The sequence below is a fragment of the Phycodurus eques genome, chromosome 13 (genome assembly GCF_024500275.1).
Source record: "Phycodurus eques isolate BA_2022a chromosome 13, UOR_Pequ_1.1, whole genome shotgun sequence".
In the NCBI taxonomy this organism is placed as follows: domain Eukaryota; kingdom Metazoa; phylum Chordata; class Actinopteri; order Syngnathiformes; family Syngnathidae; genus Phycodurus; species Phycodurus eques.
In genome coordinates this window covers 19,432,156-19,448,454 of record NC_084537.1, presented here as the reverse complement: position 1 = coordinate 19,448,454, position 16,299 = coordinate 19,432,156, and the positions used below count along the sequence as shown (strand labels likewise).

At 36.7% G+C, this 16,299-nt stretch overlaps 1 protein-coding gene across 1 annotated transcript in view; it reads right to left on the bottom strand.

Annotated features, from left to right (window-relative positions):
* The window catches only part of insra (insulin receptor a), a 60,267-nt gene extending 53,009 nt beyond the window's left edge, over positions 1 to 7,258 (bottom strand). Inside the window, exon 1 of the mRNA XM_061693618.1 lies at positions 6,183 to 7,258. Coding sequence (XP_061549602.1) covers positions 6,183 to 6,270 — 88 coding nt within the window. The 5' untranslated portion in view covers positions 6,271 to 7,258. The remainder of the gene's footprint in view (positions 1 to 6,182) is intronic.
* Positions 7,259 to 16,299: the final 9,041 nt, after the last annotated feature.

The following is a 16,299-nucleotide window of genomic DNA, read 5'->3' as shown; positions in this document are numbered from 1 at the left end:
TGGTCTACTATATGCCCAGTTCATATTTATTGGGATTAGGGTGAATATCCTAGGAGGAGTTTGTTGAGGTACGACTGTTGGAAATGGTCAAAACCCCGGAAAAACGGCACCTTCCGACAACAATGGGAGACTACTTGAGCGTTTCGCAGCGTAGGTTCTTATTGATTTTCGCACGTCCCATCATGATTAACGTATATACCAGATTTATACCAGATATACCAGATCAAGGAGGAGTTTTACAACGCTTGGAAATGGCTAAAACCCTTGAAAAAAGTTACCTTTCAACCAAAATCAACGACTACCAGTAGGTTCCACAGCAAAGGTTCATATTGACTTTCATGAGTCCTGTCATGATAAACATGTAATGGTTTCAGAGTCCATCAGACCCATTGGTGGCAGGACCAGGGATATTTTTGCAACCCCCCCAATAAAAAAGGCGCAATAATGAGAAATGAAGCATAAAGTAATAAAAACGTCAAGAGAAATATTTAAGCCACACATGCTCATAATACAACAAACGTTCGATATTGCATCGCATTTTCCTATACAAATACAAAGGCCCAGAGAGGACGTGATGTAAAGTGAAGTCGAGGATTAACAGGCAATTTTGTTGACGCGCCAAATATGCGCCATGGCCTTACGACTTTTTATTGTCTTGAGTTTGTTGTCACATTTCTGTCGGGCCAATTATATATTACTCGCGCACTCACTGTAGTCGTCTCGCCACGCTGCACTATTTGCATATCTGTTGTTGACCAATACTGGCCACTCATGCCAGAGTAGCATCTGCCCCATTTGCACACTGACTGAGGAGTATCTGCAACATTTGCACAATCAACATTGTCCCAGATTATCGCACTACTAGTCACTTTAAACTGCCTACATTCCTTGAAGTCTCGGCGCCCTTTGCACAATGGCCATTGCACCGGACTATTGCTATATTAGTCATTCAAACTGCTAGAGGACTCTGCATCTTTTTACACAATTGTCAAAATAAAAAAATTAATAAATTGTACCGGCATTACCATATAACTAGCAAACCTTTATTGCTCAGTGACTGTTTTTCACAAAGTCTTTATGTCGCAAAAGTGTTCTCTGTCAATTGACTGTCTGTTGTCGTACTAGAGGGGCTCCAACTACCGGAGACAAATTCCTTGTGTGTTTTTTGGACATACATGGCAAATAAAGATGATTCTGATTCTGAAAGAGAAAAGTGAGTCATCTGCACCAATGAAAACTTCAATACTGTATATGCATGCATTTGAGCCAAGAGTGTCATGTGATGTTTATTACAATATTATACGTTGATGCAGTAGTGTGCAGTCAACCCCCGCCAATTCGCAATACACCATTTGCAAATATGCAAATTTTTCTGTAGAACATAATAGTCGTAGAAATATTCCCGCCTAGCCGTGTATTTTTGAATTGCTTAATTGTACCTTCTGCAATCTAGTTGGAGGAGCATTTAATTATTCTGCTTGTCACTATATGCCGCTGGCATAGATAGATAAACAAGTATATATTGTACAATTTCGGGACCAATTAAGTGTAATTGGATAATGTCCCACAGTTGAGAATTACTGCATTAGATTCATGGTAGAAAAGCTTATTAATTCATTCATTCAATTAAAAAAAAATAAAAAAATAATTAATTTAAAAAAGCTTATAATGTCACATTCCTTGAGTGAGAGAGCTAGCAACACAAACAAAAGATGAATTGGCAGGCAAGCGAGAGACGATTATCCTCTAGCATTCTCAGACTTCTTAGTCCGGAGGGGCAACCGCGACAACATTTTGTTTACGGACACAAACAGATGATAAGTGGTCGACCTTTGTGCCTTTCTACGTGCACGAAGCTCCTGTGACTTACAACATCGTCAATACGTCATTGCGGCCAAAACAACACGGCTTTGAATCAAATGTCTACTGGCAATTCTGTTCTCGCACTGCAGTCCCTCACTGTAGCATTGCCTTTCGTCAATATTACTGCATTTTACTGAATTCACTTCTTTCCTTATGACTTACTTGATGAATCCATACACGTCTAAATACTGTTGATATAAAAAGTCGACACACCCCTGTTCAAATCCCAGGTTTTTGTGATGTAAAAAAAAAAAAAAGACGTCCAAGGTAAACCATTCAAAACTTTTTCCACCATTAACATGACTTATAAGCTGTACAAGTTGAATTTTGAAAAACCTTTTAGAGGTGAAGTAAAAAGAAGCAACTGAAATAATGTGGTTGCACAAATGTGCGTGCATGGCCAAGTGCTAACAGTTTTGTCAGGGCTGCTATCTAATTAATGACTAAATGCCAACGTGATCGAAACGACATGAAACGTCAATGCCATCTCTATTTTTGGGGGGGCCATTTTTAGACCCCAAAGGAATATAGTCAACTTCGGTAAGAACATTGGTGCTCAGACAACTTCCAGTTCTTCTCAGCTACTGCTCCATGGATTTCCATAAAGCTGTTTCTGTGAGTAATTTTTGTGTTTGGATCGAAGCTGTTCTTCATTTTTAACTTTTATTTGGCCACTGTTACCCGAGGTCGCTACAGTTTTTGGTGGTTTGGAATTAAAACTGGAAATTCAGGGAAACAAAGTTTGCCAGACATCATAATAAAATGTGCATTTTGTGCTTAAGGTATACAGTGCCTTCATCTCAAAAAGTCCCACCTTAAATACATACATACGCCTTTAACTTTTTTTATTTCTCATACGAGGCCGTTTTTGGGTCCAAGTTGGAGGAATTGTTTTGGTAGGCCATGTACATGAAGCCTGTTGGCATTTCTTCAAACTACATTAACTTTTTTTTTTTTTACTTTGAAAAGCAAGACATTGTTTCAGCAGTCACCAGCATGTTGTGAGATTTTTGTCTTAAGTTTTTCTTTTGGAGATAAAACAATCTAAAAAAAAATCTACCCGAGAATATGTCTTTGTCACTCAAATGTCACTGATGACGACTCCTCCCACACGGACTGGGGATCCTCCTCGAGGAATCGGCATCAGTGAAGGCAGCTATAGCTATATTGAAGATCTCCCAAAAGCTGCATGCATGTTCTTTGGAGTTTCCTGTGCACTCCACCCTTAATACCCAAAGTCCATGAAACAAACATTTTATTTTGGCATTGACTTGGGCCCTGATGAGCTAAAACATAGATTGCAAATTTCATTTAAAAAAACAACAACAACAAAAAACAGCTTGCAATATGAACGTGAATCGAAGGTGGTTATTGTAACCTAACTGTCCTTTGAAGCACGAATAAACTAAAAACAGATTTATCAAGGGAAAAGGGGTCTCTTCAAAAACAACACTTGAACGTGTACACCTGTCTAAGAATTTCCCAAAAAGTATTTTTGGTGTTGAATTATGGGAAACCAGCTCTTACATTGTGTTGAGCTATTCAGAATCAGAATCATCTTTATTTGCCAAGTATGTCCAAAAAACACACAAAGGGATTTGTCTCCGGTAGTTGGAGCCGCTCTAGTACGACAACAGGCAGTCAATTGACAGAGAACACTTTTGACACATAAAGACATTGACAAAAAAACAGTCAAGGAGCAATAAAGGGTTGCTAGTTATCTAGTAATGCCGGTACATTGTTTTTTTTTTGGACAATTGTGCAAAAAGATGCAGAGTCCTCTAGCACTTAGAGCAGATTCATATGATTCAAATGGTACTTTATGGTTACTCACGGAAACCAGTTGAAAGATGAAGTTATTGCTTATACACCAAATTTGACACATGGATGTGATTTTTGGGATTGCAACTGAATGATTTTCTTTTCCATTTAATATTTTGACGCTTTCCTCATAGAGTAAATGTCCCAGATGACATGACGCATGCTTTCACCTGCCATAACCGGACAGTGGGAGGCGTGGTCACCTTGCCAGATTTAAACGGGTGACCACACAGTCAGCTGAATTCCAGTTCATAATATGAATCACGGCCGATGACTGGTTAGAGGGTCTGCCTCACAGTTCTGAGGACCGGGGTTCAAATCCCGGCCCCGCCTGTGTGGAGTTTGCATGTTCTCCCCGTGCCTGCGTGGGTTTTCTCCGGGCACTCCGGTTTCCTCCCACATCCCAAAAACATGCACGGTAGGTTGACTGAAGACTCTAAATTGCCCGTAGGTGTGAATGTGAGTGCGAATGGTTGTTTGTTTATGTGGGCCCTGCGATTGGCTGGCAACCAGTTCAGGGTGTACCCCGCCTCCTGCCCAGAGATAGCTGGGATAGGCTCCAGCACTCCCGCGACCCTTGTGAGGATAAGCAGCTCAGAAAATGGATGGATGGATAAATATGACATCATGAATGACATCATCCGGAACAACATCATCCGGAACAATTCTAAGGAAGGCAGAAGGTCTATGCCAAAATATTTAGAGGAAAAATATTGCACCCATTGTCGTCTGTCGATGAATAAACACTAACTGTAAGTTGAACACGAGCGTTTGAAGGTATCTTTTTTCACTGGAACTCATTTATTTTCTTTCTTTTTTTTTTTTTTTTTTTTTAATCACTGGTGTTGTTAATAATCAGTGTCTTTTGAAATGCACTTAATGAATTGCCAAAAGTTACTTAAAACGCTATGATATAAAAAAAAAAGAACAAGCAATTTAATTTTTTATTTGTGCATTTTCATATTCACAAAAGGGAAAAACACAACAACCTTGTGGTCACTTTAACTAATGTTTTAAGTAAGATGGATGTAATACAATAATTTGCCCAAAAGACGAAACATTCGTAACGTGAAGTCAACATTTTTAGTTAGGGCAACTAAATTGTTTTTATCATGACCATTGCATCCAGTAAGGGTTCCATGTTAACACAACTAAAGGTCTTCAGTTCTTCGGTGTCTAAAACTTAAGTCAGTTAAGGTAACAAGTTTCCATCCGGTTGTTTCGTGAGCTCAACTAAATCGGGTTAAGAGTGTAGATTATGAAAAAAAATGTGTGTCAGTAAAATATAAATAATAACTCATTTGAATAATAAAGTACTTTAATAATATAAAATGTTTAATTTCCATTTAACATGTATTTAACTAACCAATCACTTAATACATCGTTTGTGTATTTTAGTACTTTCAGTATTTATAATAAATCAATTATTTAAAATGTGTTTCAAATGACTAAATATATGTAAAATATGTCAAATACTTTATTTGAATATATTGGAATTCATTCTCATTTTTATGTCAGCATTTAAACTCAATTCCCATTAAATAACCAATTATTAAATGACAAATACAAAAGTGTCAAATGTGAAAAGGGAAATTGTTTATTTTGCTAACAATTTTATATGTAAGCATTTGTATTGAAACAATTATTCATTATCAATAATGAATCATTAACCAATTCATGATATAAAGAAACCAAAACAAAATAGAAAATGACTAAATATGTCAAATATTGGAATAGCTTGCGATAATTCATTTTTAAATATTGATATATAAATTATTATTAACTGCCCAATTATTTAATTAAATAAATTATTTTAACAGTAACTCACTCATTTTTCATCAGTATTTATAATAAATCTAATTACAATTCATTCCCAGTTTAACAGAATACAGATATGTTGAATAAGTGTCAAATTGTTTCTTTTAGTCAAATATTTTTATTTTATTCTTTGTACTAAAGCAATTAACCAATAAATAGTATTTAATTAATTCATTAAATTATTATTTATTTTATTATTTATTATTATTACTTTACTTTTTTTCCCAAAGTAGTCAAACTTTTGTACTTTAGGAATTACAATACATCAATCAGTCATATTATGAGATACATTTTTAAAAAAGACTAAAGGCGTGTAAAATATGTTAGATTGGTTATTTATTGAAATAACCAATTTAATTTAATAAATACAAAAACGTTAAATGTATGTTTAATTTAGTTTTAGTTTATTTTACGCATATTAGATTATTTACAACAAATAAATTAATCAGTTATTCGATGAAATAAATGCATACAAAATGAATACACGTTTTAAAAAACAAATACTAAAAATAAAAATATTCCAGTATTGTCGTTAAAAATGCTTCATGGGACAAATTAAAGATGAGAGAATGTGGGCCCCCCGGGCCATACTTTGCCCACCCCGGGTACCTAATGTTAAGTTTCAAGCAAATTATATACGAATTTTAAAAAACATGCCATATAATGAAAAGGTTACTTACTCTCCGCGGTGGTGGTGACGAAGCAGGCTGCGGCCAAAACAAGAGCCAAAGTCCGGAGCCACATAACTGACTCGGAGTCGAGCACCATCCGCCACTCAGACAAAAAGTGCCCGAGTAATCCTTCTTGTGGCGAGTGGGGGGCGGGGGAGGAGGAGGAGGTGTTTGTTACGAGATGTAATTCTTCTTCAGGAAATTGTTTCGCTTTTGCGGCGTGAGCCAGCAAGTAAACAAAAATGAATAAACGACATCCCGGAAGATGGGCGGAGGAACGAGTCCAACGTGTTCACTCCCGCACACTGCGGCTGAAGCTAAACTAAGCTAAGCTAATGCTAAAGCTAAGCCAAGCCCCTCCCGACTCCTCCGTGGCTCTTCAGGCGGACTTGTGCCTCCGAGTCCCCCGCTTGAGAGAGCCCAAATACGGCTTTGACGGGGAGCTAACGTTAGCAACCTGGAGCTAAAGAGCTAGCTGTCAAAAGTAGCCAGCCAGGCCACACACGTAAAAGTTTGCGTGGCGGACACTCAATATCACAATGTGACAGAGAATAGGTGCTGTTACGTCCTCCCCAATGTTTAAGTATTTCAACAAAAATATGACATTTCATGTAATTCCGTGCTGTTTAGCCGATGTGAGTCCGGGTGGCTGGTGGCACGCGTGGCGTTACGTCCGCGTGAGTTTGGTAAAAATAAAAATAAAAATAAAACCGTCCCCAGAATGCGCGTCAGGCGGCGGCCAAAACACGACAAATGAGTGTCCTCAGAGCGCGTGGTTCCTATTCCGAACTCCGAGCCGAGCTGAGGCGCTGAGATTTCCGAGATTTTCTCCAGATCCACGCGACAGCTAAGTGAGCTCCACGTTTGTTTGCTTTTCACGTGAACGTCACATCATCCTCCGCGCTGCCTGGCTGTTTTAAAATGGCAGACACGCCAAAAGTGGAGCAAAGTCCGACTTGTTCTATGCAATTATGGCGCTTTTAAATGCCCTTTCTTATTGCACAAACAGAGGTAGATGGTCTCCCAGGCTGTGTGTGTGCTGGCTGTCTCCTTTATTTTTTTCTTTCCTTCTTCTCCCAGGCAGTAAACAAACGCTGCGAAGGGAGGCAGATGGGCTCCCAGGGAAACACGGAATGGAGTTTATTGGATTACAACTGAGACTCTTTCCATAAGGACATAATCCATTTTAAAAAAAAAACAGGAAACCCAATTCAAAGTCGAGTTCTGATCTAAATTTAGCATTTCTATTACTATCATCATTGTTATTGTTCTGAATACCATCATTGCTGTTATTTTTGTGGTTATTATTATGATTACTACTGTTGTTTCTATTGTTTATTATCGTCCTTATTGCTTTTGACATTGTTTTTATCATAATCGCTATTATTATCATCACGATTAGTTATTATGTCAATATTATTTCTATATTATCATCGTCATTATTGTTACTATCACAATATCGTCGTCGTTATTATCATCATTATGCTTACTCTTATCATTACTGCTAAAAATACTTGTTGAATTATCATCATCATTATTATTAATAATAATAGTGTTATTACAATCTATATTATAATTATTTTCTCATTATCATCAGCATCATGAGTGTTATCATCATTATTACTGGTATTATTATATTATCATTATTATAATCATACCATACTGTTTTATTATTACTGTTACTGTTATCATAATCAACTTTTAATCATCAAATTATGTATTATATATTCCTTCTTATAATCATTACTGTCATTATTTATTACAATAATTATTATTACCAACATTATAGTTATTATTATTATTATTATTAAATTGAGTTTCAATTTTACCTAATTGGAAATCACGTCAAGTAAATTAACCTGTTTCAGAGTCAGAGTCACTGTCATCTAACCATTATCAACTCTTTGGATTGCCATTTTTCCTAAAAAAAAAAAAAAGCTAACTACTGTAAAAATAAAAGTAAAATAAAGCAAAACTACTTCACCTCTGAAGAGGCGTACCAGGTTCCCACAGAGAATATATTAGCTAAGCAACAGGAAGTGTAACTGCCTGGCGCTCGGGCTACGAGTATACTATGTAAACAAATACAGGGCAGCTCAGCTTCTGTCTGGTGGACGTCATGGCTAGCAATTTGCTTTTCGCAGTCCGTCAAACTCATTTGAACTGCCATTTCAACATTTGAACTGACTATGCAGACTATTCTAGATTCAATGAGTGTGTTGCTGCTTTGCTTAGTGCCGAAGTTGACGCTCGTGACGTTTCGCCTTTAGCGGATTGAATTATGCTTTTTGTTTTGGGTGTTTTTTTTTAAACATTTTTTGTTCTTTCAACAGTGATTTTGTGTGTAACGGATGTGTGGTTCATTTCGTGCACAAATAAAATATAGTCTATACCTATTTTGAATGTGAAATATTTTATTTTCCCAACTACAAAGGGTTCTGTGACTGCGTGTATAAAACTTTCGGGGTTCAGAACCTCCATCAAGGTTAAGAGCCACTGATTTTATTTATTTTTTTCCTCAGATAAGTTAGTTAATTCATTATAGAGAAATTAGCTGTAAATCATAAAAGGATAATTAATGTATTTATTAAAATAACAAGGTTACATGTAGTTTATTTATTTATTATTTAATTTTAAAAATGTAAAAAATAAATATGGATAATACAAATAAAAGGAGAATTAACTATTACCTTTTTAATTGAAATAATTGAGTTTCCATCCATCATCCATTTTCTGTACCGCTTGTACATGGACGAAAATGGACGGATGCATGGAAATTATTTTACAACTCCATATAGCACTTGTTTATTACATAATTTAGCTAATTAGTTATAAATTACACTTAGACCGAGGATAAATAAATTTAATATACTAATTCTCAATTTTTTTTATTGTATTAAGTATTTACATTAATTACTTAATAATTAATTAATTAATTAAAACAACATAAATAAATAATACAAAAATGAGAATAAATTATTCCATTCTCAAAATCAACAACGTACAAGTTGACGTACAATTATTATTTTTTATTTTTTAAACCATCAAGTTTCATTAATTATTATTTATTTAATTAGAAATGAAAATAAAAAGGAATGATTTAATTATAAAAATAAATCTTACATTCACATTTTACTCTAGCTAGCTCGAGCTCTGGATTTACGACCACAAAAATGAGCAAAAAAACAACAACAACAAAAAAAGCAATGTAGCATTCTAGTTTTGTTAGCCTACTTGGCCAAGCTTGCGAGCACCACGGATAGATGGAAATGGGCCTCATGTCAGTAGCATTCCATTAGCATTCTGAGCTAACAACGGCATAGCAATATTTTCAGAGATAATACAAGCATAGCGATGTCTTGACTTACTAGTTTAATTCGTTCCGTGACCACGCTCGTAACACAAAACACTTGTATTCCCCCCCATCGAAATAAATGGAAATCTCATTCATCTGTTTCAGCGCCCCAAAAAAAAACAACAAAAACTTTTGTAACATGTTTTTAAAGAGAAAAAAGTATCACGCTACAGTATTTGACCTTAGAAAAGCATAGGAATGTAAAGAATTAAACAGTTTGGGTATCATGATGTCATGTTTCAATGCCCATTGACATTGTGATGCTGCTTCTTGTGCGCAGTCCTCGGCCAGAAATCATCCTTCCCCATTGAAATGAATGGAAAGGCCATTAATCTGTTCCAGCGCCCCCAAAAAACACCAACAAAAATGTAACATTTTTTTTAACAAGAATAATAGCACTCTACAGTATTGTACAACGAAAATAGAATGTGCTAGTGTGCGCACCTTGGTCACCAGGGGGCAGAATAACACAGACATAAAATACACATATTTGATGGCGCAACATGACTTAGCTGCAGTAATAATGGTTGTTTTTTTCACAGAGGATTAAAACGTGTGTGTATTGTTACATTGTTCATCTACATGTGTTGCTGCATCATTGGTGTTCAAATACACTTTTGCTTAAAGGGTTACAACAACTGCGATATTGATGCTAGTTTTTTAAGCCCTTCTAAGGCGTTTTGCATTGTGTGTTAGCATTAAGCTAGCGGAAAGTTGTGGTTTAGTCAAACGGAATCCTTTGTTTTATGTTGAAACTTTACAAAGGCGTGCCTTTTGATTTTTGATGGATTGACACGAATATGCGGACGACCGCATAGCTTGATTGAGAGCCTCCAATTATTGTGTTATTTAATTTAATGTATGTATTATTTATTATATGGATTAATAATAACAACTTTCCCACTGTCGTTCCCTTTGAAGCAAAAACAAAGGTGTTCGCATGGAGCCGCTGTGCGGCCCGTGAGTCATTTGTTGTTTGCGTGCGAGCCACAAAAACACGTCGATAGTTCCGAAGCCATAATGAGGCTAAACTGAGGCCGCCTGAACCAAGTTCACACGGTCCTCCGCGTCCTCTCACACCGCGCGAGCTCACCCGACCTGAAGCCGACGTGTGTTTTTTGTGTGTTGATTCAAAGCTTATTTGAAACTCAATCACTATAGCTAGCGAATTAGCAGCTAGAGGTGACGGTTGCAAACATAACAAAAACAGCCAAGTGAGAAAAGCTGAAATGTCTTTTTCCATGTTCCTGTCTGGTATCACGCAGGAGGGGTGGGGGAAAAAAACAAAAAAAATCGCCTTCCGCTTTTCAACAATGCTTCATGAATTTTCCTGTGAGAATCTTCACAGATTACGGCCTGAATTTAGTCTGGCTCGGCACAAAGTGTTCCCAGAGCGGAATCAGAGGGAAAAGGTGACATCTGATCATGCAGTAAAAAAAAAAAAAAAAAAAGCCTAAACAAAGAAATACAAATTTACTACATAAATGTTATCCGATACCAAAACACCGTGCGCTGCCGGTCCGAAATGGAGTGGGAAGCGGTACGCCTAAAACGTATTTAAATCTCAACCCTTTAACATTACCCTTAAGAATAATTAGAAATCTTGAAGTCCAAAATGAAATGCAGAGGAAATAAAAAGTCCACAGACCCTTGTTCAAATGCAGTCTTTTTGTCAAATTTAAAAGATAATTCATTTCAAATGTTTTCCACCATTAATGTGACCTACAACCTCATACTACTCAATGGATTTATTCTTCTTTACAAGAGGGGAATAAAAATAAACAGATGTGAGTGATTAACCCCAATGTTTTATGTTCTAGTAGGCTTTTCCTGACATATTTATATCTATATTTTTGATTTCTAGCAGATTTCTGCAGGTTTTGTGCTAACACTGACTGCTTTTTGGAACTGTTCATAATTCCTTCCACCTTGTCTAAAGCCCGCACATTTCCAGCTCCCCAAAGCATAATGCTGCCCCCAATTTTCTTCACTAGGTATGTTCCCGATGTTGCTCTATCGAACGATGCAAACTAAAACTAGCAGACGTTCCAGCAGCTTCTTCCCTTTTGCCATTAACGTCTTAAACAGTTAACTTACAATTCCATTGTAACATACTGCCAATTTAGTCTTGAGATTGTTGTCACAGTAGCCTCGCCACTCTGCACTGTTTGCATATCTGTTGTTGACCAATACTGGCCACTTATGTGGTTGAGAAGTATCTGCACCATTTGCACAACTGACACTGTTCCAGATTATCATACGAGTCACTTTATACTGCTTAAATTTCTTGGACGTCTTTGCACCATTTGTTTGATGTATTTTTTTTCTAAATACATAGGTTTTTGCAATTGTTTTATACAGATGATTTTTTAAATTATTTTCTACTTTTGATTTCATGTCTTCGTTATTTTTCATGCTATTTCCTTTTTTGTATTTGTATGTTTTATCTATTTGTTACATTTCTTTCATTACATGAAATAAAAAAAGACAGGAAAACACAATTTAAAATGAAAAGGAGCAGAAGAATAAATCTATTTATCTATTTCATGCATTAATAAGTATTCATTTTTCATTATTTTTTAAATTGTGTTGTTTCTTTTTAATATTTTTGGATTGGTCGTTTTATTTGTACGTGATAATTAAATAAGGCCCACCACCTAAGATGCACCATTATATGGCTACTCAGGTTTGCATATTTTAATTCATGTAATTTTATTTATATGAGATAAAACAATAATTTTCTGGGGTTAAAGTTTAGAATTTTGAACTATTTCAATGGGTGCTGGGATATTATAAGACAATTCCTTGCTTACTTCGTCATCTTTTAGCTGAATATGATGATTATTAAAAATAAAAGCAATTTGAGTGAGGTCAGCCGTGGCGATGCCTGCGTTGACCCAGGGCTTGTCCTTGGAGGACCCCAAAAGATGCAGGGACGCCGCCGCGTGCCTCCGCGGGTTCTCGTGCCTGTGCCAGGAAGTCAAGTGCGGCGTGCGTACGGATCATGGGAACGTCGGCTTCACGCTCTCCCGCCCGACTGTGAGAACAATGAGGTTCACACATGATTCATCCCTTGGCTCTTCCTCGATGCCAGCGCGCTACGCTCGGGCCTCGCTTCCCCTTCCCGCTTCGTGAGGCCAAGATTCCTTCCTGCTGTCACCGTTGGAAAAATACAAGGCGCGTGATGGATGCTTGGGGTGAGGTGCGCATTTTTAGCCGTGATGGAACGCCAGCGGCTTAATTGAAGCCTGTGTGGTAAATGTGCTATGACAGCAAGCCTGCATCACAATACATTGACCCCCCCCTCCTTTGAACCCTCAAGTGAAGCGACCGCCAAAGTACATTGAAGTGTGTGAGGCCCTACGCGCCTCATTCCAAGAAATCTGGAAGAATGGCATTTTGCCGTTGGGTTGAGTGTTTGTTAGCATAATGGATTTGCTCAAACAGCGTGGCTCAAACCCATTGCAGACGCGTTAATGTGGAGGAGGCGTCTATTTGAGAGAAGCCTTTTATTTATTTTATTTTTTTTAATAAGAAAAAACAAATGTTCCTCAAATACTGGCCAAGACTCCACTGCAGAGTACCATAGTGGCTCAAACAACTCCAGAAAGTATGTGGCATTTACTTGAAATGCTGCCTTTAGTCATACAATAACAAACATATTTCCTCAAATAGCTGCTCAAACTCCACCGCAGAGTAGCAGGCCATTATTTGGACGAGGCACCTATTAGAGAGGAGGCCTTTATTTATGAATTCTGCTCAGTAAAAAGGGAACAAAGGAACTAAGAATTGTCTTCAACACATTGCGCTTATGGGATGAACCTGTGGCTTAACCTTTAAGAGTCTTATTATGAATATAACTAGGATTATCTCCCAGGTTAGAACCTCCAAACAGCTGCTGCTCCTCTCGCACATTTTGCCCACATCAGCACATTACAGCAACACAGAGCAGCGCCGTGTGCTTACCACCACATCGATTTTGATCCGTTTTTGTTGAGTATATTCTGATTGGTATTTACAAAGTCACTTGTTCCGAGGCAGATTTTATGTATATATATATATATATTTTTTTTTTAAATGTGTTGCTCATTTTTGTGATTTTCATGACAATTTTGAGGCACAGGTTGCAGACGCCTTACACAACCGCTGCGTCCAGTAAGACGTGAGAATCGGGACAAAAATCAGACATTAGGATGACCAGGAGTTTTGAAAAAAATATTAGTCAAAGACAACACAAGTAAACCCAAAATGCAGTTTTTAAATGGTTGTCATTATTAAGGGAGAAAACAAATCCAAACCTAAGTCCTGATACTACCACACCTGTTCTCAGTCAAGAAATCACTTAAAAAGGACCTGCCTGACAAAGTGGAGTAGGCCAAAAAATCCTCAAAAGATAGACATCATGCTGAGATCTAAAGAAACTGGGGACTTGGGACTCCAGCAAAACATGGTGAGAGCCATTATCCGCACGTGGTGAAAACATAGAACAGTGGTGAAGCTTCCCAGGAGTGGCCGGCCGAACAAAATTACACCAAGAGTGCAGCAATGAATCATCCGAGAGGTCACAAAAGACCCCAGAACAACATCCAAAGAAGGCCTCACTTACCTCAGTTAAGGTCAGTATTCGTGATTCCACCATAAGAAAGAGACTGGGCAAAAATGGCCTGTATGGAAGAATTGCAAGACAAAAACCAATGCTGAGCAAAAAGGCTTGTCTCAATTTTGCCAGAAGACATCCTGATAATCCTCAAGACTTTTGGGAAAATACTCAGTGGTCTGACGAGACAAAAGTTGAACTTTTTGGAAGGTGCGTGTCCCATTGCATCTGCCGTAAAAGTAACGCAGCATTTCAGAAAAAGAATATCATACCACCAGTAAAATATGGTGGTGGTAGTGTGATGGTCTGGGGCTGTTTTGCTACTTAAGGACCTGTGATAAATGGAACCATGAATTCTGCTGTCTACCAAAAAGTCCTGAGGGAGAATGTCTGGCCATTTGTTTGTGACCTCGAGGTGAAACAAACTTGGGTTCTGCAGCAGGACAATGATCCAAAACAGTCTTTGGGGCAGCCTAGTCAAAGTTCTAACCTGAATACCATTGAGAAGCTGTGGCATGACCTTAAAAAGGCAATTCATGCTCAAAACCCTCCAGTGTGGCTGAATTACAATAATTCTGCAAAGATGAGTGGGCCCAAATTTCTCCACAGCACTGTAAGAGACTCATTGCAAGTCATCACAAATGCTTGATTGCGGTTGGGGATGCTAAGGGTCACCCAAACAGTTATTAAAGGGCAATCACTTTTTCACACAGGGCCATGTAGGTTTGGAATTTGGAATAATAATATAATTTAAAAACTGCATTTTGTGTGTCGTCAATGGTGCGCATTATACATAGGTGTAGGGGAAAATGGAAAAGAAATTCCCATTTTATACATTTATGCTGCCATCTAGTGGTTATGAAAAAAACTGCAACTTTTTCATTCCACCACCACCTAGTGGTTATGAAAAAGTTGTAGCCTACACTTTCATTCCAACATGACAGGGGGTACGTATGACTGCATAGGTACAGTTGTGCTCATAAGTTTACATACCCTGGCAGAATTGTTTCTTTTTTTAAATTCTTTTTTTTTTATTTATTTTTTTTTAAATACGACTGATGACTGAACAACAACAATAATTAATTTCTTTATGGTTGTTTTGTTTGATGAGAATGTTTTTTTGAAAAGGTTGACAGTTTAATTTGAATCCCATTAAAATAAAATTAAATGGGTTTCACCTGGCTCTTCATGTTTTCTTTAAAGAATTGTACACATCTTACAAATTCTGCCTGGGTAATCAAACATATGAGCACAACTGTTTGTTTACTCATTTACTAAATAAAAGTAGGGCTGTGAATTTCAAACTAAGAGCAATTAAAATAAGTATTACGTGTTCAAATAAAGTGCTTAACTTCAGAATAATTATTTGAAAAAAAACCTAACAAAATACAGATACTTCATTTTGATCATATGGGTAGAAGCAAAATCATGCATTGTAAAAAAGCATTATACATGGGTAAAAGGATTCTCCAGTTTGGGGGTGCGTATTATACATGGGTGCGCATTATACACGAGAAATTACGGTAAGTCCCCAAAGGGTTTGTTTGTAGTTAAAAAAACAAATACAAATATTTAAAAAAAAAGTTAAAAATCAAATAAAAATAAAACCAAATAGTTTTAAAATACAGAAGTAATATTTTTTCATAGTTAATATATACAATTGTTTTTATAGGTATTTTTTTTGCAATTAAAAAAAGGTTAGATTAAAATAAATTCAGTAGTTCAAATATTTGTTTAAAAAATATATAAAATTAAAAGGAATTTAAAAAAATAATGACCTACCTATATATTATGTGTATATAGGGAATTTTTTTTTTTTAGCTTTAATGGTGCAATTCTCTTCATCATGACATGTTGACGTTTAACATGCAACTGACATACCTGAAGTGCTTATTGTCATTTTTTTTATTTGTATGAAAATATGGTCAAAATAAAATATTTAACTTTTACTTGAAACAACGTGCAATCAATTCATTCGTTGTTTTTTTTAAAAGCACAACAGAAACAAACCAGGTGAGAATGTGCTCATCAAAAATACCGTCTTTGAACCCTGAACAAAAACAAACGGAAGCACTTGAATTGTACAATAAACCTTTAATAAATAGCTTCATTAGTTTCCCATATTTACATCATAACCACCTCGACTTAAATTTCGCCATTACTCATTTCTTGGC